We start from the raw sequence: 27957 nt of genomic DNA, 5'->3' as shown, positions 1-27957 counted from the left end.
TCAGAGCAACACATGCAAAATGCTGGAGTAACTCAGCAGGTCAGGCAGCATCTGTGGAGAGGAATAGAGTCAACGTTTCTGGCTGAGACCCTTCATCAGGACTGAAAAGGAAAGGGGATGAAGTCAGAATAAGAAAGTAGGGTTGAGGAAGATTTGCTTTCCTTGTACATTTTGAGGTGAAAGCTGAGGCCGGTTTGGGCCCCACAAACTTTGTTGGAGGTGCTTGTCAGGGTCACCAGGTGGGTAGGTTGATAAAGATTACCTTTTATTTGTTCGATGTCTGTTTATCAAAAAAATGTTGTGAAATATTTGTACTGTTTGATGTTCTATGAGTTCTACTGGCAGGTGTGGATTACTGCTGCTTGGTGGACATTAAACTTTGAGCTGGCTTTGACCCTCAGATTACCAAAGACCTCTCACCCATAATTGTGAGGTTCTGTATTCAAATCCATTTCCAGAGAGCTGAACACAGAACTTGGAACTAGCATCTATACGAGGGCCACTAGACTCAAAAACAATTACCGTAGATTCCGGACTACAGAGCGCACCTGATTAAAAGCCGCACACTCTAATTTTAGAAAGAAAATCAATTTTGTACTTGTACAGGCCGCACCGGATTTTAAGCCACAGGTGTCCCATGTTGTAATATGAGATATTTACACTGAAAGATATTACACATGAGGATTTTTTAACTTTTAATTAAACCTGTATGGTAACATAAACAAATATATATTGCAAATGCTTTTTTTCGAACAGTGCCTGTAACACAGCTACTTTTAAATATACATACGTATCGGTAACACACAAATTACGTTGCGTATACTTTTTTACTGAACAGTGCACGAACAACATTCCAATATCTCCTAACGACTGGTAAAAAAAATATATACTGCAGCCTACCAGGAAAAGTTATTGATCGCCTTCTTCATCTTCCTCCTGCACACTAAAACCATCAAAGTCCTTCAGTGTCCGAATTGAACAACCTCAGGATCTCGTCACTCACTTCAGTCTCTTTGTTGTCGCTCTCACTTGAGCGCACGCGGTCCTCTTCATCACGCAGCAGTCCAGCCTTTCGAAACCCGTTGGTGATGGTGAATGTTGTGACACGGCTCCACTGGCAGACTTGAGTTAAAGATGCTCTTCGCATGCGTCCTGTTTTGGTAAAGGATTTCTCGCCGCTCGTCATCCAAGCCTCCCACTCAACGTGCAGCGCCACTTTAAATGCCCGGTTCACGCTGATGTCCAGTGGCTGCAAATACTTCGTGGTGCCCCCAGGAATCACAGTTGGAATTGAGTTTGTACTCTTGATGGCAGCTTTCACTGAACTTTCATTGTCAGCCGCTTAAAAATCACCATCGGTGGAAGCTTTAGTCCGGATGCTGTGCAGCTCAGAACACAAGTAAAATGCGTTCTCTCATGGCCACTTGTTTTCAGTGTGATGGACGAGTCACCTTTTTTATTAACAGTCCGAGTGAGAGGCAGGTCAAACGTCAAAGGTACTTCATCCATATTTATGATATCATCTGGCCCGATGGAATTCTCCGCTATCTTTGTTTGAGTGAATGTGCGGAAGTTAGCAAGCTTTTCCTCGTGGTCGGGAGGGAGCTGCTGACACAGAGTGGTGCATACCCTGACGGACAGGCCTTTTCGTCTCATAAATCTAAAACACCATGATGGCCCACCTCTAAAATCTTCGATTTTCATTTTGGTGGCGATTGCTTTAGCCTTCAGTCTGATCTGCACGGTGGAAACACCGCGGCCGCCTGCTCTCTGTGTGCTAACCCAGTCTTCAAGAAAGTTTTCAAGTTCGGGCCATCTGCTATGATTACCTCTGAAAGCTTTTGTCGTCTTTTTGCATTGACTCAGTTCTTCACGCTGGCGTCTCCACCGTCTCACCATCGATTCACTTACGCCAAGATTATGTGCAGCAGCTCGATTTCCTTCTTCAACTGCCAGATTGATCGCCTTTAACTTAAAAGCTGCATCATATGCTTTTCTTCGAGTGTTTTCCATGCTGATGAGGGTGAGTACAAATGACTGATTTACAATAATTTAATTGTGAAAGTGCGCTTGATTTATCGTACAATTTCATTGGACCTCTGTGAACTACTCATCAATTTTATTGGTCTACTGTTACGAGGCAAAATGTTTTTGGCGGGATGAAAAAAAACATGCATTAGCCGCACCGTAGTATAGGCCGCAGTGTTGCCGCAGTGTTCAAAGCGTGGGAAAAAAGTAGCGGCTTATAGTCCGGAATTTACGGTACTTTTCCCAAGCAATAAGGCTGATCAACACCTTCATCCACTAACCCACCCCTCCACACCCCTCCCAACCACCACTACTTTATAATTTTCTGTCAGAGCCACTTAATGTACAGATGCTTCTGTGCCTAGCATATTTTTTATTATTATGTTCTTAATCTTATGTTTGTTTTGTGCTGCATTGGGTCCAGAGTAACAATAATTTTGTTCTTCCTAACAGTTGTGTATTGGAAATGACATTAAACGATCTTGAATCTTGACACACAGACCTTACGAGGGATACAGTTGTGTGATATCTGCATAATGTAAGATTGAAGTTGGTAATAGGAGATAGTGTCAGTCCATTCATCCATAGGACGTTAATTCCCCTAAACACAGCTGCTCTGAATTGAGAACTTTCTTCTTCCTAAGGTGGGGCTACCAAATCCGCTTTGTGGTCAAGTTATGGGTTAAGGGTGAAAGGTGAAAAGTTTAAGGGGAACATGAAGGCAAACTTCTTTAAGCAGTAGATTGTGAAAGTATGGAATGAGCTGCCAGCACAGGTGGTGCATGCAAGCTCAATTTTAATGTTTAAGAGAAGTTTGGATGGCAGGGGTAGGGAGTACTCTGGTCTAGATACAGGTTGATAAGAGTAGGCAGCTTAAATGGTTTGGCACGGACTAGATGGGCTGAAGGGCGTGTTTCTGTGCTGTACTTTTCTATACAAAGAAAGGTGGAGGGGCAAGAAGTGTTGAGGCAGGGAGTCTACAGAATGACTTGGACCGATTAAGAGAGTGGACGTTGCGGTGCAGATGCAACACAGTGTCGGGAAGTGGACGATCCTGCACTTTGGTGGAATGAATAAAAGCTAAAAGTGTAGATTATTTTCTAAGTGGGTAGCAAATTTCGATATCAGAGGTGCAAAGGAACTTGGGAGTCCTCATGCAGGATTCCTGAAAGGTTAACTGGCAGGTTGAGTCTGTGGTAAGGAAGGCAAATGCAATTCTGACATTTATTTCAAGGGTAACAATATAAAAGCAAGGATGTAATGCTGAGGCTTTATAAGGCATTGGTCAGGCAGCACTTGGAATATTGTGAGCATTTTGGGCATTGAAGAGGGTCCAGAGGTTTACAAAATGATTCTAGAAATGAAAGGGTTAATGTATGAGCCTTTGATGGCTCTGGGCCTGTACTCATTGGAGTTTGGAAGAATGGGTGGGGGGTGGTGTCTCATTCAAACCTATCGAATATTGAAAGGCTGAGATAGTGGATGTGTAGAGGATATTTCCTATAGTAGAGAATCTAGAACTTGAGGGCACAGCCTCAGAAAGAGGCTTGTCCCTTTAGAACAGCGATGAGGAATTTCTTTAGCCAGCGGGTGGTCAGTATGTGGAATTCATTGTCTGAGATAGTTGTGCAGGCCTAGTCAGTGGGGATATTTAATACAGAGTTTGATAGGCTCTTTATTAGTAAGGCCATCAAAGGTTACAGGGAGAAGGCAGGAGAATGGGGTTGACAGGGATGAGCCGTGATGGAACGGTGAAGCAGACTCGATGGCTGTCTTATGGTCTTATCATCCTAGCGAACAGCAGAAGGGGTGTAAGCTCTGCATATAAGCTGCAGTGCATTCAAGAAAGGTGGTTTTCCTGGTGGCAGTTAGGTAAGAACAGTCAGTGTATTGCTGTTGTTGCTGGCGCGTGATCTGAACGTATTTTGTTTTGTAATGTGTGAGCACTGTGGTTGTAGTTGTGTAGCAGCTATATCAGAACCATTGGACCAGACACGCACAGTCACTATCCCACAGGGACAAAAAATTACTTCCTCATTAAATTGCTCTAATTGAAATAGACACGGTAAATAAACACATCTTTGCCAAAGCATTGGGGAAAGTGCAGCGTGAGATTTTCATCTTGCTGGTTGTAAAAGCCTCCAGGGTTCACTCACACATTTTGTTCTTGAGCTAAGGTCCCTGGGAGTAAAAGGACTTGCAATTAAATGATGTCTGTGGCATACAGACCAAAGAGATTTATAACTCAGTAGTCTTAAAATGTAGTCCCTGTTATAATATAGGAAACTTTCTCACTGTTAAGCTCTCACAAGTGACTGGGCAGCCAATCCAAATGACATTGAGAATAACTATTGGCCAAGATACTCGTTAACACTCTCACGCTCAAAATGGGATATTTTACACCCACTAGAGAGGACAGACTGGCTGTGATCTAATGATGCAACTTTTTCCAATCAGTGGATAATTGTGCTCAGAACTCTAAAATGAGACTTGCAGCAACAATTACCACAGGTGCAAGTGCAGCCCTCTAAGCCATGGCCAGTCAGTTAATTTGATCTCCTTCTGATCTTGATGTTCGAACAAAGAGTTCCCAAGTTTGTTCAAGAAGACCAAGAAATTGAGTGGCAGTGAATGAAAAGCTGTCCAGCCTCAGGAGGTCACATGCACTTTTAAACCCAATTCTACACTGTAATTGAAGGATTGAATTTAACCAAGGCATAGGGGAAAGCTTGCCTACTTTCCAGTTGGTGCTTTGGGATCTCGCGTGACAATTTGCTGCTGAAGTATTGGAAATGGATTATTCTTGTCACATGTACTGAGATACGGTCAAAAATTTGTCTCGCAAACTTTTACATATTAGTTATTTGACAGTCTTTGTTTATAGTTTTTCATTTTTTTGTATTTCTTTGTTGTACTGTGAATGCCTACAAGAAAATGAATCTCAAGGCAATCTTAAGGTACATACGTTTATAAACAATTTGCTTTGACTTCACACAGATCAAATTGTTACATAGAACATTGAGCTATAATAAGTAAAAGAAAAAATTCAAAAAAAAAGTGTAAAAGCTGCTGAAAAAGTACAGTGCAGGTAAATGATGACCTAATGATGGATTCCTGTCACTGCAGTGGGCTTTGAACCCGTGATCTGTCCATTTATGCTTTAGAGTAGAACGACAGCCATGGCTGACAATTTCAGAAGAATTTGAAGTTGTGGAACTAGTTCTTGTGTAAAGTCTGTGAGAGGGAGGCCCAGTGAACAGCGTGGGTTGCACCATTGTTTTGGGGAGCTGAGTGAACGACTGCTGGGGACTTGAATCCAGAGAGAGGTTAATTTATTGTTGGGCTTTGTCACATTGGTGAGTAGTCTCTCTGAGACCGATGCAAAATTACTCTGTTTAGTTGGAAATTAGTTCTGATTCTGAAAGTCAAAGGACTACTTTGGAATTCAGTTCCTTACAGAAGAAATAAAGAATACAACAGAATCTTTGAAAAAACTATACAAAAACTGACAACCAACCAATGTGGAAAAGACAGATTGTGCAACTACAAACATATGTAAAAGATATGTTTTTTTTGAGTTGTCAGTTCCTGCTTTCTGGACGTGGAGGCAATGATAACTACATTTTGCCAGATGAGCAATGATATTTTCTTTTCTGACAAAGAATATTAGTACAGCAGCTACCATATCAGTACCAGCATTGAGATCGGGCTTAAGTTCCCTCTGCTGTTTACAAGGAGTTTGTATATTCTCATGACTGTAGGGTAATAACTGTTACTAAACCTGGTTATGTGGGACCTGATGCGCATATGCCATCTTCCTGATGCCATTAGTGAGGTGAGGGCATGGCCTGGGTAGGGTCCTTCAAGATGAGTGCCGCTGTTTTGAGGCATCACCTTTTGAAGATATTGTTCTGCACACTGTTGCAGTATGTGGGTATTTGAGTTCCTGTCTCCTTCCTGCCAGCTTGAACCAGTCTGGCCATTCTCCTCTGATCTCTCTCATTAACAAGGTGTTTTCATCCATAGAAATGCTGCTCACTGGATTTTTCTTTTGTAAACTCTGTAAACTCTTGAGACTGTTGTGTGTGAAAACCCCAGGACATCAGTTTCTGAGATACTCAAACCACCCTGTCTGGCACCAAAAAACATTACACAGTTTAAGTCACTTTGATCCCAGTTCTTCCCCGTTCTGATGTTTGGTCTGAACAACAACTGAACCTCTTGACAATGTCTGCATGCTTTAAAGCATTGAGTTACTGCCATGTGATTGGCTGACTAGATATTTGCATTCATGACCAGTTGTACCTAATAAAGTGGTCACTGAAGGTATATAAAATAGTCAAAAAAATTGATAGCTGCTGGGAAATATCTGCAAATTCCGATGGAAGCTGAAGAAGACGGCCTGTCCTGGGGTTAGAACTGCATGCGTGCGAGAAACAGACTGTTTTGTTCCTGTTGTTGCTTGTTCTGTTTCGTTCTGCCCAGCTCTAAGTGCATGCTATGTTGATGCCTCCTGACACACTCTCGTGTGTTGGTTGTTAATCAAACGATGCATTTCACTTGATGTTTCCATGTGTATGTGATAAATCTGAAACTGGGCTTAAACTGATTCACTAACCTTGTCTTCCAAAATTGAAACGTCTTTCTGTGCAAGTTTTGTGTTCAAAAATCAGGGTGCCAAAGTAGTGTAGCGGTTAGCATGACGCTATTGCAGCTTGGGGCATTTGAGTTCAGAGTTCAATTCTGGCACCATTTGAAAGGAGTTTATATGTTCTCCCTGTGACTGCGTGTGTGTCCTCTGGATGCTCCAGCTTTCTCCCACAATCCAAAGGTGTAGCAGATGGTGGATTAATTGGTCATTGTAAATTGCCCTGCGATTAGGCTAGTGTTAAATCAGTGGTTTGCTGGGTTGTGTGAGTCTAAAGGTCCTGTTCCACTCTGTATCATTAAATAAAAATAAAATTGAAGAAAAATCCTTGACAGGTTAGGGAAAAGCTGGAGACGAGGAAGATGGTAATTGTGTCTGTTGAAGGCAGCTTTACTGGTGGCTCATTGAAAGGGTGCGCACAACAGCTGTGTGAAAACCACATCGTATAAACACCTCCATTCACATCTGTTTTGTCTTTACTAGGCAGGTAACCATGGCAATGACTGGGCAGGCAACCTCCTACCCCACCATGAGCAACCATACAAAGGAACGGGTCACCATCACAAAGGTTACTCTGGAAAACTTTTACAGCAACCTGATTGTACAGCATGAAGAAAGAGAAATGAGGTAAGTGGGTGGGATATTTGTCTGCTTACTTAATGTCCGTCTGCAGGTCTGAACACGCTCGCCAGAGATCTCTGTAAACACTCCTCCCACTCTTCTGACTACAAAAGGTAGTGGATACAGCCCAGACCATCACGGATAAAGTCCTCCCTATCATTGAGCACATCTACATGCAGCGCTGTTGCAGGAAAGCAGCATCCATCATGATGGACTTCCACCACACAGGTCATGCTCTCTTCTCACTGCTGCCATCAGGAAGAAGATACAGGAGCCTCAGGACTCACATCTCCAGGTTCAGGAACAGTTATATCAATCATCAGACTCCTGAACCAGCGTGGATAACTTCACTCACCCCAACTTGGAATTCATTCCACAACCTAGGCTTACTTTCAAGGACTGTACAACTCATTTTCAATTTTTATTAATAATAAGATTATCATTAATATTACTTAATACTAATAATATTACTATATCTATTTATTTTCTCTCAGCTCAAGCTGGTAAAACCTGAGGTACAGACATAATCAAGCCTGCTCATTTCTCAATCACTGGGAACTTTTCGATTATTCTAGTGGTGTTTAGTATTGGGGCTTTCTGAAGATTTACTTAGGTATTGGTGTGTAGGCCTAATTGTTTAATGCTATTGTTATGTACCCCGTAACGGGTTAAAAAGGACCAGCAGAAATGGACACACCTGGAGTCTGAGTTTTCTGTTATAAACTCTGTTTTATTAGTAACTACGTGAATAAAGTAACATAAAACGAGATAAGGTATACAGGTTAGCAGAGTATATAGATATATATAGGTGGGTAAATGAGGTTCCCAAGCTTCCCCAGCTCCAGTGATTAGGTGATACAGTCTTACGTGGTATGGTAAGTAATCAGTTCAGTTCTGGAATGTGGTTTGAGTAGAGTTGGAGAGAGAAATGGAGAGTTAGAATGTTGGTTTATCTTCCAATGGCGATGCTGATCCTCCACGTCGTCGTCCTTTTCCCGAATCTTACAGTCACCCACTTGCGACCACAACAAAGGGGACCGTTCTTCCGTGGTGGAATTATCAACCCAGGTGAGGGCTGGACTCGTGAATTAACTCCCCACTGGTCACACCCTTTCACACTGCGAGAGCCACTGATCAATCGGCCTGATCTATCCTCCAAAACCCACCTTTTCTGTGGGCACAACAAAGCCCAAAACCATGTGTCTGTAGGTCTATCAGCTGACCTTCTATTTAATTCACTGTGCTGAACATCAGCTGTCCATTAAACAGCTCCTCCCTTCTCTGTATGAATACAGAAGCTGACAGTGTCCTTGTCAAAGTGTAAACATGCTTGCAGAGAAACCATAACACCATCTCCGAGCAGTCTTTGCCTCTCTCTCCCTTAATAACAAGGTGTCTGGTGTTGAACAACTCCCTCTCTCTTTTCAAAAGCACAGTTCATAGGGGTAATTCAGGACCCCGCCACACTATTGTGTAGTGGCTTTGGGATGATACCAGTTGTGGATATGACTGTCGGGACAATGTATACCCTGTTCATGTTTCAATTTCCTCTTTAAACTCAGCATCTTTCTGGTGTTTTTCACTTATTGATTTCTGTAAGTTAGGTGTGTTTGGAATGGCTGTATCTATTAAATAAATTGATCTTGTTTATCCTATATTATTAGATCCAGACGGTTATTATGGATTCTCCTATCTGTAATAACTGATCAGGTGTAATTTAATTTGTGGTAATATTATTATTATTTTGTGTTCTTTTATTTGCAAAATTTGTTGTCTTTTGCATTTTTTTTGGCTGTTGGTCTGCCTTTGGTTGCGGTTTTTCATTGACTCTATCCATTTCCTTTGTATTTACTGTGAATACCTGCAAGAAAATGAATCTCAGGGTTGTATATGGTGACATGTATATACTCTGATCATAAATTTATTTTGAACTTGCCTCCTCCAAGCATCCCACACTGAGTCAGGAACTGACAAGTTCCTTGAGTAGGTCACCCTCTCTCAGATATTGATTTGTGCTTTTACTATGAGTCACTCATGCTGATCCTTGTTTGGAGTTTCACACTTCAGAGCAAATCCCCATCTCACCTTCCCCGTGCCCCACTATGTGTGCACTGGTTCTTCATGGTGTATGATGACTTGCCCCTTCCATGCCCCCCACTAGCTGCTACACTACATGTCCAATTTAAAGTGATCTGCTTACGCCAAGTGCATGCAACAGCACACATACAACACTTAACACCAATATACTGGGGAAGGCCAACATGAACATCTCCACCATGATAAAACACCACCAACTCTGATAGATGGTCATGTCATCCGGACGCCTAATTTGTATTTCCCCAAACTGATCCTTTAGTCCTGGTGGGTAAAGGCACACTTCAAAGATAAATCAAACTCAGCCTGAAGAAATTCTACATTATGCCTAAAACCCGAGAGGACATTGCACTCGATAGATACACCTGGAGGAAATCTGTCCAAGAGGGATCTGAGCTACATGTGAACGTCTCGGTTGTGCCGCAGAGAACAAGCGGCAGCTGTGGAAGGAGAGACTGAACAACAGGAAGACCCAGTCACTGACCACAGCTACAACTTGCTCTTGTCCGCGCTACAACAGAATCGGGCTCTACATCCACAAGGACCCAATAGACAACCCCTTAGGAGAAGATCATACCCGACTCGAGTGATTGTACTACTTCCTGTGGACCATTTTTCCCAGCCCCTCCTACAAGCATTTGTTCTTGCACCCTCTTCTCCCTGTGGTCCACCCACCTCCCCATTGCTGTGTTCCTTGCTCTCTGTTTCCTTTTACAGTGCCTCCTCCCTTGTCTGTCCCTCCACAGCACCTTCCCCTTGTGTGAGAAGGTATGCGTCTCCCCACTCCGGCCTCTCCTCTCATTTGTATTAACAACCTGCGAAGCCGCAAGTGTCAGCACACAGTCCAGCACCAACATCTGTAAGGAGTCTGTGTGTCCTCCCCGTGACTGCGTGGCTTCCTCCCACAGGTTCAATTGGGCTGCTGCTGGTGCCTATTCTGTGCCAGGTCTCTGAGTACATAAAATAAATACAAAGCATTCTCACAACTCACTAACCATTACCCAAACGTCTTTGGAACGTGGGAGGAAACCAGAGCACCCACGCAGTTATGTGGAGAATGTACAGACAATGGCGGGAGTCCATTGGCAATAGCAACCTCGATGACACTGTAATGTGTTATGCTAACTGGCATGGTACTGTGGCCACCCAGCTGTGCAACCGTGGCTCTTAGCTCAATGCGCAGCATTTGCTGTAAAGCAGTATTGCAAATGAGGAAATGGAAAAACTCTGTGATAGGTCAGTAATGTGATGTGCTTTGCCTGTAATTAGCATAGATTAACAATAGTTCAATATAAACAGTTGGAAGTCTGTAAGAAGTGTGTATGTTCTCCTAGTGACTGCTTGGGTTTCCCCCAGGTGCTCTGTTTCTTCCCACAGTCCAAAAACGTACTGGTTCATTGTTCATTGTAATTTGCCCTGTGATTGGGCTAGGGCTAAATAGGCGGGTTGCTGGGCAATGTGGCTCGTTGGACTGGAAAGACTTATTCCACACTGTATCTTGAAATAAAAAGTGTAAATAATTCCCTCTAGCCCTCACCCAAAGCTCGGAGGAGAAGACTCCCTCTACACTTTTGGCTGGCTACTTTCCTTATGCTCACTAGGACATATGTTTAAACCAGATCAGAGCACTAACAATTCTCATATATTCAGGCATCTTTGTTTCTCTTCTAGACAAAGAAAACTGGAAAAAGTGATGGAGGAAGAAGGACTTGGGGATGATGAGGTAATTTTGTTTGCTCTGGTGTCTTGGCCTGGCCTCGATCATCTCAGCTGAGTGGCAGCTGTATTTGCGCAATGGCTCTAACAACATAAACAGAGAGGGAGTTTAAATTTAGTCATCCTTTACGCTGGCTCAGAATCGCTCGGAGCTGTTTGGGGTGGGTAAGATGACAAGACATTCCACGATAACAAAGAACCTATCAAATAGCTTGATTCAAATGGTGTGACACCTGCAGATGAACGGAGAAGCTTGTAGAAAAATACAAAAACAGTTGTACTACTATTACTGGAAAATTCACTTAGTAATTACACATATATAGGTGATTATATAAAAATACAAGCAAGCATAGGAAAAGTTTAAAAACTTTGGGGAAAAATAACAATTGTACACTCTAATCCAGCACATTAATGATTTTTAAACATACAGTGCATGTGGCAAGGCCATTCAGCCCATCTAGTTCTGGTTTCTACACTAAAATGTCCTGATGTCGCTGACAAACAGCTTGAGGGATTACTGATTTATTTTTCCTTGAGCTGTGGATGTCACTGCTGAGGACAGCAATGACTGCTCTTCCAGAGGAGATGTTGGGCTCTCCATTTGAACAAATGCAGCCCAGGTAATAATGCTATCCCATTGGACCATTTGATAGTGAACTGGGGGCAGTTGTCAAAGAAGAGGCATTGTACACCTCAGCATAGAAACAGGCCCTTCAGCCCATCTGGTTCTTGCTGAGCTATTATTCTGCCTAGTCCACCTGGACCATAACTATCCACACCCCTCCCATTCATGTCCCTATCCACATTTCTCTTAAATGTTGAAATTGAACCCGCATACACTTGGCAGCTTGTTCCACTTACAACAGGATCTGGATCAGCTGGAAAAAGGGGCTGAAAAATGGCAGATGGAATTTAATGGAGGTATGAGTGAGATGATGCAAATTAGGGGGACCAACCAGGGTAGATCTTACACAGTGAGTGGTAAGGCACTCAGGAGTGTGCTAGAACAGAGGGATCTCAGAATACTTTGAAAGTGGCATCACACATCTTGTCACACTGGCCTTCATAAATCATAGTATTGAGTAAAGGGGTTGGGGTGTTGACATTATTTAAGATATTGAGCCTTAATTTGGAGTTTTGTGTGCAGTTTTGGTCACCTACCTACAGGAAAGATGCAGATAAGATTGAATCAATGCAGAGAAAATTTACAAGGACGTTGACGGGACTTGAAGACCAGAGTTATAGAGAAAGGTTGAATCAGCTAGGACTTCATACTACAGAGCACAAAAGATCGTGGGGAGATTTGATAGAGGTACACTATCCCCTTCTCTTAGAGGGTGGTGAGAGTGTGGAATGAGCTGCCACTGAAAGTGGTGGATGTAGGGTTGATTTTAAAACTTAAGAGAAGTTTGGATAAGTACATGGATGGTGGGCGTATAGAGGGCTATGGTCTGGGTGCAAGTCGATGGGTCTATGCAGATTAATGGTTCAGCACAGACTAGGTAGGCCAAAAGGCCTGTCTCAGTGCTGTAGTGTTCTATGACTCTATGACACACTTGCACTGCCTTCTTAGTGAGGAAGTTCCCTCTCAAGTTCCTCTTAAACATTTCCCCTTCCACCCTTAACCCATGACCTCTAGTTGTAGTCTCACCCAACTTTGGTGGAAAAAGCCTGCTTGCCTTCACCTGAACTATACCCCTTATAATTTTATATAGGAATGGTATTGTAAAGAATACATGGACTTTGGTTTAAACTCGGTGTTCTCTATTAATTGTCTAGAAGCGGATGAGAAGGTCCCAACACGCCAGGAAGGAGACTGAGTTCTTGAGGCTCAAGAGGACCAGACTAGGGTTGGATGATTTTGAATCCTTAAAGGTTATAGGTCGAGGAGCCTTTGGTGAGGTAAGTCTGTCCTGGCCTAAGGTGTGTACTGAGTCTAACCTCTGAAGGCCAATGAGTCCCTCTACAAACTACCCTGATGCATTTTTGAGAAAATAGAACATTATAGCCTTATAGAAATATACAAACTATAGACATATAGAAAATATATCATTATAACATGGTCGGCACATCATTGTGGGCCGAAGGTCATGTAATGTGCTGTAGATTTCTATATTCTATACACCAGTACAGGATCTCTGGCCCATGATTTTGTGCTAACATTTCAATCAACTCTAAGATTAATCTAACCCTTCCCTCTCACATAGCCCAACATTTTTCTCTTAATCATATCTACATAAGAGTCAGATAAATGCCCTTGATGTACCTACCTCAGCATGTTGCATGTGCCCACCACGCCACGTTTAAAAAAAAGAATAAAACATATCTTTGACATTACTCTCATACTTTCCTCCAATCACATTAAAATTATGCCCCCTCATTTTTGCCACTTCCACCCTGGGGAAGAGTCTCTGGCTGTCCACTCTATCTGTGCCTTTTATAATCTTGTACAGCACTATCAAGTCATCTCTCATCCTCTTCCGCTTCAAAGAGAAAAGCCCAAGCTAACTCAACATTTACACATAGGACATGCTATGTAATCCAGGCAGCAACTATTAAATCTTCTCTCGAAAGCTTTCACATCTTTCCTGTAATGAGGCAACCAACATGAGAGGTACTGTTTTTATCAAACCTCAGCTCGTACCATGGCTGAAGATGCATTTTGGCACAGCTTTGAACAATTTTCTATCTTTTATTGCAACTTGTAGTAATTTATTATTACTGCATGGTACTGCTACCACAAAGCAATAAGTTTCATGAGTTATACCTGGTGGCCATTTTATCAGGTACACCTGTACACCTTATTAATGCAAATACTTAATCAGCCAATCATGTGGCAGCAACTCAGTGCATAAAAGCATGCAGGCATTGTCAAGAGGTTCAGTTGTTGTTCAGATCAAACATCAGAATGGGAATTAGTTGAAGTTTCATGAAAACATTTAAAACAGTATAAAAAAGGCAGGATACCATTTTTCTGAGTAGTAAGTAATATATTTAAATGAAATACAGAACCAATTAGAACCATACAGTACTATAAAACTGTAGTGTTTCCTAATAGTTATCAATAGAAGAATTCATCCAATGTTTGCTGCCATGTTCTTTGACTTTTTAAAGTCAAAATAAAAATCAAAATGATCAAAAATCACTGCTTTTTCAATCAACATCTCTCGTTGGTCCACTTGGATAACATAACACAAGCACATACAACTGACACCATTTGTAACCTGTTCGCTCCAAGCACTGCGTTATGTCCAGCAATCACACAAGTGCATGCAACTGACGTTAGTTAGAAACTGTTCGTCTACAGTCCCTTGTCCCAATTAAGTGGAATAGCGTCTCAAATAAATGAAGGGAATCCCAGCTATTTTCTCAATTAATTTATGTTCGTTAAGATGTGTCCCAAATAAGCGGCTGCCCGGATTAACCAGTGGCCCAATGAAGCAGAATCTGCTGTTTTTAAGTATTGTAGCTGCCACTGAACTGTTGGATGCACAAAGACAGTATTCACATAGCACGATCCCACGAACACTTGTAACGAGTTCTAATTGTACTCTTAGAGGGGTAAATAGTGGCCAAAACAGTGGGAAGGTTCCTCTACATTTTTCATCAAATACTCTACCGATTTCTGGTTGTAACCTGAGTGGGCAGACTTGTTAACATTTTTTCTGTACTGCCGTTTCCTGTGGGTCATGTCTTGGCTGGGTCAGCCTTGAATTTTGCACTTGAGTCTCCAGAATGGACTGGGTCGGCTGTAATTAACAGCTAAACTGAGATCTAACTAGTGAGTGGATTCTGCCTTTTGCAGGTGCGTCTTGTGCAGAAGAAAGACACGGGTCACATCTATGCCATGAAGATCTTGCGCAAGTCTGACATGCTGGAGAAGGAACAGGTAGATGGCTCTATCACTTCCAGAGGGTGTTTCCCCCTTTCTTATGGGTGCGAAGGGCTTGTGAAGAGCTCTTCACACCATGTCTCCACGAGCCTCTCCCCGAAGTCGAGCTGCTGGACGTATCTGAAATAAATGTGTTCTCTGTTATGCTGAATAAGTCCATAAGAGATGGAAACTGGCCATTCAGCCCATTGAGTCTATTCCACCATTCCATCATGCCTGATTTATTTTCCCTCTCAACCCTATTCTCTATCCTTCTCCCTGTAACATAGAAACATAGAAAATAGGTGCAGGAGTAGGCCATCTGGCCCTTCGAGCCTGCACCACCATTCAGTATGATCATGGCTGATCATCCAACTCAGAACCTTTGACGCCCTTACTATCCAAGAACTTAACAACCTCTGCTTTAAATAGACCTGGTGACTTGGCCTCCACAGCGGGTCTTTGGTAATGACTTTCACTGATACACTAACCTCTGGCTAAAGAAATTCCTTTTCACCTGTTTTGAATGAACATCTCTCTATTCTGAGTCTCTGCCTTCTGGTCCCAGAGTCCCCCCAGTATAGGAAACATCCTCTCCACATCCACTCTGTCAGGGCCTTCAATATTTGATAGCTTTTAATCTGATACACCCTCATTTTTCTAAACTCCAGTGAGTACAGACCCAGAGCCATCCTCAAACTATCTTCATACGGTAACCCTTTCATTCCCGGAATTGTTCTTGTGAATCTTCTCTGGACTCTCTCCAATGCCAGAACATCTTTTCGTAGATATGGCCTAAAACTGCTCGCATTGCTCCAAATGCAGTCTGACCAATGCCTTATAAAATCTCAGCATGGAAGTAATTAATATTTTTGAGAGAATAGATCTTCGAATATGCAGGAGCTTCTTAGTCCATCCTGTTCCCAAAGGAGTCTCATCCCTCACAGAACACAGGTTCAGATTAATTTATTTTTCACAGGTACGTTACATTTCCTTAGCCAGAGGATAGTGAATCTCTGGAATTCATTACCATCGGCAGTTGTGGAGGCCAAGTCATCGGGTGGTTGATGGTTCTTGATTAGTCGGGGCATCAAAGGTTACAGGGAGAAGGCAGGAAAATGGGAGTGAAAGGGATAATAAACGAGCCATGATGGAATGATGGAGCAGATTTGATGGGCCAAATAACCTAATTTTACTCCTATGTTTTAAGGTCTTATGGAAACATATGTGAAATGCATTGTTTGCATTAACAGCGCAATCTAAGTGTAAAGAGGGTTTCTTCTTTTTGTTAACTAGCAGGAATGCTAATTTACTGATAACGAGAATGGTATTCCTTTGTAAACCAAATGGGGATTAATGTTCTTTCTTCTGAGTCTGTAAGCTTTTGTTGACGGGCTTTTGGGCAGATCGGCGCGAGGGGGTCGAGAGAGAGGACGCAATGCTCTAAGCTGGGCGAGGATCGGACCCCAAAGGGGGGTCCGAGGCCGGGAGATTCTCCGAGGGGGGGGGGGATGAAGCTAGATGTGCTTGGTTGACCACTTGGAGGGTCCTGAGCTGTTTGGAGAGTCGAGGAGTTCGGAGGGTCCTGAGCTGCGAGTCGAGGAGTTCCGAGGGGAGCGAATGGTGGCCAGAAGACTTCAGTAATTGAGCTCCAACGGCTGTGCACGAAGTGGTTTGGACTTTGATAAGTTTGGCGCCTTTTCTTTAATTTTCTCTTCATATATACTGTATCGTTATTAATCACTTAGTTATAGTAACCTTTATAAATTGTACTCATTTAATCGCATATGGTGTACTGTCTGGTTTTGGGCGAGGCGGGGACATCACACAGCATCCACACCAGCTGATTACCCAGTTTGGCGGGGCCGAAGGCTGCTCCCCCTAGACAAGAACGAGCTGAGCGAGCCTGAGGCGAGCCAGGGAGTTACATAAGGATGTGCTCAGGGCAGTCCACAAGCGTCTCCTTATATTCAGCGCCAACATGGCATGTCCACCGTGTTCATCAGAACAAGAACAACAAGCCCCCTTCCTTCCTCTCACCCAGTCTCTGTGTGTCTGTGTATTTCTCTCTTCCTTTCTTGTGTGCGTCTGGCCCTCCAGCCCCTAATGGACTCATAGACTCCAGCCATCGGGACCCAACATCTGAACTTCCACTTGAACTTTGGGCCTTAACCTTCAGTGTTGACCCCAGGAGTTGCCGATGACAGGGTACCAAACTGAAGCGTCGATCAGAGAACGTTACAGCATATTGCAGCTCATTGGTACATTTAGTGTTGTGCTGACTTCTTAACCTACTCTAAGATCAATCCCTCCCTCACAGCCCTCCATTTTTCTGTTGTCCATGTACCTATCTAAGAGCCTCTTAATGATCCCTACTGTATCTGCTTCTACCGCCTCCCTTGGCAGCGTTTTGCATGCACCCACCGTATATTTAAAAACACCACCTACCTCTGTCATCACTCTACACTGTTGCATTTGCCACTTCTGCCCTGGGGACAAAATCTCTGGCTGTTCACTCAATGAATGCCTCTTATTATCTTGTACATCTCTATAAAGTCATCTCTCATTCTCCTTCACTTAAGGCTCGCTCACCTTATCCTCATAACGCATGCTCTCAAAACCAGGAAGCATCCTGGTAAATCAATTCTGTACCCACTAAAGCTTCTGCATCCCTCCTATAATGAGGCAATTAGAATTGAACACTATTTCAAGTGTGGTCTAACCAGGGTTTTATAGAGCTGCAACATTATCTCATGGCTCTTGAATGAAATCCCCCCCAACTAAAAGTAAGGCCAACACATCATATACGTTAGCCACCCCATCAACTTGTGCAGCACGTTGAGGCACCAAGATCCCATTGTTCCTCCACACTGAGAAGGATCTTGCCATTAATCTTGTACTCTGCCTTCAAGCTCAGCATTTCAAAGTGAATCATTTCACACTTTTCTGGGTTGAACTCCATCTGCCATTTCTCAGCCCTGCTCTGCATTCTATCAATGTCCCTTTGTAACAGAAGGCAACCTTCTACACTATCCACATCACCAACCTTCGTGTCAACTTCACCTTTGCCACTGTTCTCCCACTCTAGCCTCAAGCACATTCAGAGTTGATGTGAACTGAAGCTAGTGGCTGTGGGTAGACGTGAGATTCAGCGGATGCTGGAAATCCAGAGTAACATTCGAAATGCTGGAGGAACTCGGCATCTATGGAGGGGGTTAGACAATCGACTGGACTGCAAAGGAAGGGGGAAGAAGCCAAAATAAGATTGTGGAGTTTTGGGGTTCACTGGTATTTGTACTCCTAACTAGTTTGCCAGCTTGTACTCTTTCCCCTCTCCCCACCTTCTTATTCTGGCTTCTTCCCCCTTCCTTTCCAGTCATGATGAAGGGTCTCAGAGCTCGAAATGTCAGCTGTTTATTTCCCTCCATAGATGCTCCATAGACCCGCTGAGTTCCTCCAGCATTTTATGTGTGTAGCTGTGTGTAGAGAAGGTTATTACTTAAGTATGTACATGTTACCATGTATAATCTTGAGATTTATTTTCTTGCAGACATTTACAGAGGGGAAAAAAGAAATCAAATAGAATTTCATGAATAACTTAACATAAACAGATAAAGTCTGACAAACCACCAGTGTGCAAAAGCAGTCAAACTGCAAGTAAAAGAAATATTGAGAACATGAGTTGTAAAGAGTCCTTGAAAGTGATTCTGCAGGCGGTAGAATCAGTTCAGTGTTGAGGTGATTTGTATTAGTGCACTCCGGTTCAGGAGCCTGGTATTTGAGACCTGAACCTGATAGTGTGGAACCTTCTACCCAATGGTAGTGGCAAGAAGAGAGCATGTCCTGAATGGTGAATGCAGTTTTCTTGTGGCAGCGTTCCTTGTCACGTGTTCAATAGTGGAGAGTTCAAAGTACACTTATTATCAACATATGTACACTATTTGCAACCTTGAGCTTCGTCTCCTTACAGACAGCCACAAAAAAACCCAATAGAACCCATTAAGAAAAAGATCATCACCCTCCCAATGTGCAGGAAAAAAACCAAGTTGTGCAAGCAATGAAAGTAAGCTCATTCGGAACTGAAGTTCATGAAGGTGAGCCCATAGCCACGAAGCTGGTCATCACTGCAGCTGATCCAGGGGCCTGTTAGCTGCAGGCCTCAGCCAGGTTGTTGCTCACTCTTGGGCCCAGGCCCTGCCACTTTGATACGCTCTTGGGGATTTCGAATTGGGCCGCACTCGACCTTTCCAATCCAGCTAAGCGCTTAAATCAGATAAACGTTGTCTTGTTCCTCACTGTCAGGCTCGGGCCCTGCTGCCTCAACTTATTCCGTACACGCCATGCAGCAACCGTCGTGCACCTTCAGTTTACATCACGAAAACACCAGTTTCTGTAGGTAGTTCGAAAGCTCAGCTCTGAAAAGGAAGTTGCAGGCTATTGATTGCAGTGATAGTTTTCCAGAAAAATGTGTGATTAATAAAGTAGTTAGTAGTTTTGTTTGCAGCCGGCAAGTTGTCACTGTGTTTCACCAGCACCGCCTTAAATTTTGGGTTTTATCCCAGGGAAAGGCATTCCTGCCAGTGTAGGTGTTCAACTCAGAATGTCTAACTCTCTTCCCAAGTCATGTCATTGGATTAGAATGGGAAATCTCCTAGTCCCACTGCTGGTGCAGTTGTTAACCAACCTGGCTTATGAGGGTACTGCAGTTATCAGTTTCATCTCTTTGTGCTGACTTTGTTATCAGATGGGTTGATAAAGGAGAGTCTGCATAGCTTGGAAATAGTCAGATACAGAAACAGATCCTTCTGCTCACTTAGTCCACATCAAACCATTGACCAGTCCGCTTCATACCCCTCCCATCCATGTACTTATCCAAACTGCTCTTAAATGTTGCCATCAAACCAGAGCCCACATCCACCACTTCTGCAGCTCGCTCCACACTCTCACAGTGAAGAAGTTCACCCTCATGCTCCCCTTAAACATTTCACCTTTCTCCTTTAACCCTTGACCCGTAGTTCTAGTCCCACCCAACCTCAGTGGAAAAAGCCTGCCTACATTTACCCTATCTATACCCTCATAATTTTACATACCTCTATCATTCTCTTACAGGAGAAACGTCCTAACATTAATTGGTTAGATTCTAATTCTTCTATTCCCCTTATAGGGGAATAGAAGAATTAGAATCTAACCGATTAATGTCCGCTGGGTAGAGCTGGGCCTTCTTTTCAGAGGAAACGCAGGCTGTAGAACTTCAGTTCTACTGAATGGTTGTGCAGTTGTCTTTGTGTTCAGGGGTCACATGGAAAACATTGTGTCTCCTTGTGTAATTTGAGTAACACTATCATCATCCTTTCTGCCGTAGGTTGGGCATATCCGTGCAGAGCGGGACATCTTGGTGGAGGCTGATAGTCAGTGGGTGGTGAAAATGTTCTACAGTTTTCAGGACAAGCTCAATCTCTACCTGATCATGGAGTTCCTTCCTGGAGGTAAGTGCTGTGTTCTGCACCTCCTCCCCACCGCTGTTCCCATCATTCCCATGTGTTTCCTATCCCATTGTACTGTGTCAGTGTAATTATGAGAATGCGGTAAGTGCACATGCAGCTAACTGATCAATCACGCGGTGACAGAATAGGAAAAGCATGGCCCACTGCCCTCTATCAGCTAACCAGGAGGGCAGAAAGAGAGAGGGAGAAGCTGCCCCCTCGTGGTGCACCTAGGCATTTCATTGTAGATCTCAGTTACCTCACTCATTCCCTTCCTCCGCAGTTTCCATCTGTGCGGGGTGGGGGAGTGGGAGATGAACTGTATCGCATCTATTATGAGAACATGGCAAGTGCGCTTGCAGCCAATTGAGTGGTGTCTCAGAAAGGCAGAGTCCATTATTAAGGATCTCCAGCACCCAGGGCATGCCCTTTTCTCACTATTACCATCAGGTAGGAGATACAGAAGCCTGAAGGCACACACTCAGCGATTCAGGAACAGCTTCTTCCCCTCTGCCATCTGATTCCTATATGGACACTACCTCACTTTTTTTAATATACAGTATATCTGTTTTTGCATATTAAAAAAATCTATTCAATATACATAATTGATTTACTTGTTTATTTATTATTATGTTTTAATTATTTTTTCCCCTCTCTGCTAGATTACATATTGCATTGAACTGCTGCTGCTAAGTTAACAAATTCACGTCACATGCCGGTGATAATAAACCTGATTCTGATTGGGCCTCCTACATGTAGCAGACACTGACTTGGATGTGGTCCCAGACCCGGTTCATAGCACCCACACTGCAAGTTGCCCGGCATGTAGTTACTATCATAACAAAAGTCAGAACATTTAATCATACTGCTCCCTTATTGTTCTTGTCCTGTGCATATGTAACTCACATCTTCAGGGCAACTGCAGCCTTGCTGCTCATGGGGAGATTAGCTGGCCATACAGTCCTTCTAACCTCAGCAGTCTTACATGGTAGTCACAATGCCGATTAGCCCCAACTAGCCAGCTTTGCTCAGTAATACTTTTTAATCATGTTTTGGAAAAAATCAGTTAGAGCCAGATACTACAGGTCTTCAGGATGGGGGAGCATGATGTATGTGTTCAGTTTTTCATTGTCCTTTGTGTCAGGAGCTACTTAGTGAATGGTTCAGCTCTAATTTCAAGGATCATCTTTGTTCACCATATGTGTTAGGAGTTTGCTGTGGTGTGTTGATATGACATGCAGCAAAACAACAATTACAGGGCAGCACGGTAGCATAGTGGTCAGCACAACGCTTTCCAGTACAGGCAATCCTGGTTCAATTCCAGTGACTGCCTGCAAAGAGTTTGTACGTCCTCCCCGTGACCGCATGGGTTTTGTCCGGGTGCTCCGGTTTCCTCCCACAGTCCAATGACATACGGTTAAATAGGGGGCTTGTTGGGCAGCATGGCTCGGAGAGCCTATTCGATGCTGTGTGTCAGTAAATGATAAATGCATTATAAAGAATTATATAAAAAAGAGACCATAAAGTACAGATATGGTTTAAAACGTGCAGAACTATCAGCTTGTATATACATGGTAACCAGTATAATAAAAAGTGGTTTAAAGTATTTGCAGTACAGTGGCAGAGGTAATGGATGGAGGAGAGGTAAAGGGATAACTAGAATGGTTGATTAGATTAACTACTGGGACGTGGTGAGGGTCCAGAAAGGAGATTTTGGGAAAGAGAGTTTACAGGGTGGGTACTGTGCAGTCGATTTTTCCTGCCTGCTCATGTACATGTCCTGCAGTGATGGTAGACTGCAGCCAGTGACCTTTCCTACTGACCTGTCAGCTCACTGCAGTTTTTGTGTATTGTGAGAGGGTGCTGCACCAAACCAGACAGTGATGGCTGATGTGAGGATGCTCTCTGTCCTATGATGGCTGTGGAGGATTGCACCAGTATGTTTTGGGTTCTTCTCAAGTCACCTACCTCTATCTTGTTAATAAATTTGAAATCTGTACTGGTCTTGGAGAACAATTAACTCCAGTATTTGTTAGAGATGCATCGTCAGGCAGACCCAGAGGATAGTATCAGTTTTGAAAATGTTGTATCTGATTGGCAATTCTCTTATGTTTGTTCCCCAATTGCAGTTCATGGTCACTCGGCAAGCTGGCTGACACTTGTGCTGATTCTTCAGTTACCCAAAATCTCAGCCTCCTTAGATAGATAGATACTTTATTCATCCCCAAGGGGAAATTCAACATTTTTCCAGTGTCCCACACACTTATTGTAGCAAAACTAATTACATACAGTATTTAACTCAGTATAAATATGATATGCATCTAAAATCACCCTCCCAAAAAGCATTAATAGCTTTTAAAAAGTTCTTAAATAGTTTACTAAAGTGCATTGAGTGGTAACTTAAGCTCAGTCCTAACCCCGGCACTTGTCTTGCCCCTGGTGGTTGAATTGTAGAGCCGAATGGCATTGGGGAGTAATGATCTCTTCATCCTGTCTGAGGAGCATTGCATTGACAGCAACCTGCCGCTGAAGCTGCTTCTCTGTCTCTGGATGGTGCTGTGCAGAGGATGTTCAGGGTTTTCCATGATTGACCGTAGCCTACTCAGTGCCCTCCGCTCTGCCACCGATGTCATACTCTCCAGTTCTGTGCCCACGACAGAGCCCGCCTTCCTTACCAGCTTATTAAGACGTGAGGCGTCCCTCTTCTTAATGCTGCCTACCCAGCACGCCACCACAAAGAAGAGGGCGCTCTCCACAACTGACTGGTAGAACATCTTCAGCATCTCACTACAAACATTGAATGACGCCAGCCTTCTGAGGAAGTACAGTCGACTCTGTGCTTTCCTGCACAGGGCATCTGTGTTGGCAGTCCAGTCTAGCTTCTCGTCTAACTGCACTCCCAGATACTTGTAGGTCTTAACCTGCTCCACACATTCTCCGTTAATGATCACTGGCTCCATATGAGGCCTAGGTCTCCTAAAGTCCACCACCATCTCCTTGGTCTTGGTGATATTGAGAAACAGGTAGTTTGAGTTGCACCATATCACAAAGTCCTGTATCAGTTTCCTATACTCTTCCTCCTGACCATTCCTGACACACCCCACTATGGCCGTGTCATCAGTGAACTTCTGCACATGGCAGGACTCCGAGTTATATTGGAAGTTGATGTGTACAGGATGAACAGGATCGGAGAGAGCACGGTCCCCTGCGGCGTTCCTGTGCTGCTGACCACCGTGTCAGACCTACAGTCTCCCAACTGCACATACTGAGGTCTGTCTCCTTTGACTCCTTTGACTTTATTTTGACTTCTTTGTTAAGGGAAATGTGTGCTTTCTGTTTAATCCCAGCCACCTTATTCTGGACATCTTATTTGAGCTTCCTTTCATATCTAGAGGAAACAACTCAAGTCTCTCCAATCTATTATTTTCTTTGGCGATTATTGTGTGGAGTAGTCCCTTCTGCCCTTCAGAGCCATGTCACCCCAGCAACCCCACTTCTCTGATGAACCCGACCCAAATCATGGAACAGTTTACAATGACTAGTTAACCTACCGGGTATGTCCTTGGACTGTGGGAAGAAACCCGAACACCCAGGGAAAAGCCCCATGCATACGGGGAGGATATGAGGAAACTCCTTACAAGACAGAGCAGTAGTTGAACCCTGAACTCTGGAATGCCAAGCAGTAGTAGCATCACGCTAACCACTACGCTATTGTGGCACTGAGGAACCTTTCCTCAAAGTTAAAATATTTCTGTCCCAATCAACATCCCCAACATTTTCCTCTGGATTCCATTGTAATCCCTTCTTTCCTAAGTATCACTGACCTGAGCCATGTACAGAACACGAGCTGTGGCCCAAGCAGTGCTGCATCTAATATTGCCTCAGCCCAGCCATTCTAATATTCACGCTTTGGCTAATAAAGAAAAACATCTGGTGCTTTTATTTTCTTTACCTTATTGACAGGTCCTGCTACTTCTAAGGATGTGGATTATTCCAAAGTTCCACTTCAGCTATCAGACTTTTGCCATTATTATATGTTCCTGTATATTCTGCATCTCCCAAATTCACTGACCTCGCCCATTGCTGGGTACATTCCACGATTTCCCAAATTCACAGACCTTGCCCATTGCTGGGTCCATTCCACGATTTCCCAAATTCACTGACCTCGCCCATTGCTGGGTCCATTCCACGATTTCCCAAATTCACTGACCTCGCCCATTGCTGGGTACAATCCATGATTTTCCAAATTGGCTGACTTCTCACTTCACCAGGGTTAGGTTCAACAGGACAATTTTCCAAATTCACTGACCTCTCACATCACGGGGTTAGGTTTAACAAGAAACATTTCCAAATTCACTGACCTTGCACATTTCTGGCTTAGGTTCGGCCGGACAATTTTCCAAATGCACTGACCTTGCACATCGCTGAGTTAGGTTCCACAGGACAATTTTTTGTCTTATTGAACTGACCATTGTATCTGCCTACTCCTTCACTCCTCACTGTCAAATGGATTGAGCTTCAGAAGTCACGATGTAATGTTGGAGCTCTGTAAAACCCTGGTTAGAGCACATTTGGAGAATGGTGTTCAGTTCTGGTCACCTCATTACAGGAAGGACACAGAAGCTTCAGAGAGGGTGCAGAGGAGATTTACCAGGATTAGAGAGTGTGTCTGATGAGGATAGGTTAATTGAGCTCAGGACTTCTCCCTGTGGAGCGAAGGAGGATGAGAGATGGCTCAATAGAGTTGTATTAGATGATAAAGAGTCATAGATCGAGTAAATAGCCAGTGTCTTTTTCTCAGGGTGGAAATGGCTAATATGATGCTACATAATTTTAAGGTTATTGGAAGATAGTGTAATGGAGTGTTGTCAGAGGTAGTGTTTTACACAGAGAATGGTGGGTGTGTGGAGAAACAAATGGAGGCAGATACAGTAGGGGCATTTAAGGATTCTTGGATAGGCACATGGGTGATATAAAAACGGAAGGCTCTGTTGGAGGGAAGGGTTAGATTGAAATTGGAGTAGGTTAAAAGTTTGACCCAGCACTATGGGTCAAAGAGTTTCTACTGTGCTGTCATGTTCTCTGTTCTAAATGTTTGTTGCCTCTCTGTAGGGGATATGATGACTCTGCTTATGAAGAAGGATACACTGAGTGAAGAGGAGACGCAGTTCTACATTGCTGAGACCGTGCTAGCCATCGATTCCATTCACCAGATGGGCTTTATCCACAGGGATATCAAACCAGACAATCTGCTCCTAGACAGCAAGGTGTGTGTCCGGGTAATGCATAAATGCGGTGAAGTGCACTCACAGGGTAATGCACCCCAACTGTGACATAGAGATGAGAGATTAAAGTCTGTACTTTACTTGTCACGAGTACATTGAAACTTACAGTGAAAAGTGACATTTGTGTCAACATCCCACACGGTCTGAGGATTGTTCTGGGGCAGTACCCAAGGGCTGCCATGCTTCTTGTGTCAATATAGTATACCCACAACTCAGTAACCTAACCTTTAGACTGTGGGAGGAAAGTGGAGCGCCCAGAGAAAAGCAGAGCGACCGACGGGGAGAATGTACAAACTTCTCACAGACAGTGGCAGGAATTGATGTTCGCTCGAGCTGTGATAGTGTTACACTAACCATGCCGCCCCATTTATACTCTGCAAACTGTCCTCAACTTCCTTCCTTGATGTGCACTTCCAGAAATTTTAACCACCTCTCCCCTGCCAGTCACACATAGCTCTGCTTTAAGCAGTTACCCAGGCAAACTACACAAATGCCTGGGTTGTGCAAAAGCAGAAAGTGAATTAGAATTCAATTTAATTTGGAGTCAATCATCCAAAATAAACAACAGAAACATAACTATATCAAGAATGCAGTGAAGGAGGCTGTAAGCACCCAGTTTGCAGCATATCACCAAACATTTGGAAACTCCTCTCTTCCAGCCAACATCTAGGAAGCCAGTGCACCTCTGTGGGGCTGCAGAGGGTGTAAAGAAGGGCTGTTGTAGGTGATGGCTGTGGTGTAATAGCCTCTTGCTGTGCTTTTCTTCCAGGGCCATGTTAAGCTGTCTGACTTTGGCTTGTGCACAGGTCTGAAGAAAGCTCACAGGACGGAGTTCTACCGAAACCTCAGTCACAGTCTGCCAAGCGACTTCAGTAAGTTGATCACAGCACGGAATCAACATTTGGTGTGGTAACCTATTCGCAGTTGCTGGGTGCTTTCTTGTAGCTGTCTGTCATTTCACAACCTTTGTATGTTAAGGCGAATGTTTGTGAAGGCAAGGCCTGTCCACGAAGATTTGAGAATTTAAAAAAACACAAGCTGGCAATTTAAAATGAAAGCAGTAAATGTTGGAAAAGTTTAACAGGTCAGGCAGCATCTGTGGAAATGGCGAGGCCTTCGTCAATGTCAGTTTATTATCAGTACGTGTATGTCATCATGTACAACCCTGAGATTCATTTACTTGCAGGCATTTACAGGAAAATAAAAAAAAAACAATAGAATTTACAAAAAATATATACATAAAAGCAGACAAACAGCCAATATGCACAAGAAGACAAACTGTACAAAAAGAATACTGAGAATGTGAGTTGTAGAGTCATTAAAAGTGAGTCTGTAGGTTGTGGAATGAGTTCTGTGTTGTGTGAGAAGTCATCCACCCTACATACATCCTCATCAATAGATTGTGTGCAAAGCTGAACAGGCATACTAACTCGAGTCTTTACTGGACCTGTCAGCTGGACCCGTGTTCTGGTTTGAGTGGGTGGTTGGACCTTCTTGCCTTGCTGTGACCCTGTTGGTTCGCCCCTCCCCCGTTCGGTACAAGTTTAATTATCATTCAACCATACATGAATATCCATGAATACAGCCAAACAAGGACTAGGGGGTAAAACATCGTGCCAGCAGTCACGTACAGCACCAGGAACACGGTGCATGGGTGTTATCAATAAGAACAAGTATATCTCAGCAGTCTGCAGTGGCATGTACACACACATTCCGGATTGTCCTTCCACTGATCGAACACTGGATGACAGCACCGATGAGTGGGGCCAACCCCCAGCATGGACGCTATGCTACACCGCCTCCGACGTCTCTTCTCCTGGACTGCTGCAACAGGCAAGCTTGAAGCTTAGTCCTCTCTCCAAACGAGGCCACACTGCCCTCCCGCCATTTGTCTCGCCTATAAACAAGGTTAATGTACCTGCAGCATTTTACGTTATCGATGTCCAATATGGTCTTGTGATCACAGGAGAAACATCTGGGACAATCATTCACTGTTAGACTGCACAGCACCTTTGCGCACTAACTTCAATGCCTTCCTGTTCCAGGCAGTAACGCAATCTGCACCAAGTCCAGCTTCCCCACTAATGAGCGGGTCGCTGATGGGGAGGCCTAAAGTCCCTGAAGTTCTTAATGTCCAGCATTGCCTTGCGATCATAAAAAAGACAGCAAAGACAGCCTTTGGTTGGCTCCGGAGAGACTGCTGTGTCCAAA

General features: G+C 43.6%; 1 protein-coding gene across 7 annotated transcripts in view; it reads left to right on the top strand.

The window, feature by feature from the left end:
* The window catches only part of LOC132395755 (serine/threonine-protein kinase 38), a 115974-nt gene that overhangs the window by 58378 nt on the left and 29639 nt on the right, over positions 1 to 27957 (top strand). For 6 of the 7 annotated variants that reach the window (XM_059972740.1, XM_059972742.1, XM_059972738.1 and 3 more), the window contains 7 exons: positions 7160 to 7303; positions 11063 to 11114; positions 12887 to 13009; positions 14913 to 14996; positions 20341 to 20464; positions 25574 to 25728; positions 26516 to 26618. In XM_059972740.1, the coding sequence (XP_059828723.1) occupies positions 7170 to 7303; positions 11063 to 11114; positions 12887 to 13009; positions 14913 to 14996; positions 20341 to 20464; positions 25574 to 25728; positions 26516 to 26618 (775 nt within the window). In that variant the 5' untranslated portion in view covers positions 7160 to 7169. The remainder of the gene's footprint in view (positions 1 to 7159; positions 7304 to 11062; positions 11115 to 12886; positions 13010 to 14912; positions 14997 to 20340; positions 20465 to 25573; positions 25729 to 26515; positions 26619 to 27957) is intronic. The other variant, XM_059972736.1, reaches the window with a different exon arrangement.

Source organism: Hypanus sabinus, chromosome 6 (genome assembly GCF_030144855.1).
Source record: "Hypanus sabinus isolate sHypSab1 chromosome 6, sHypSab1.hap1, whole genome shotgun sequence".
Taxonomy (NCBI): domain Eukaryota; kingdom Metazoa; phylum Chordata; class Chondrichthyes; order Myliobatiformes; family Dasyatidae; genus Hypanus; species Hypanus sabinus.
Note: the sequence above shows the minus strand (reverse complement) of the source record. Positions and strands in the feature narration are given on the sequence as shown.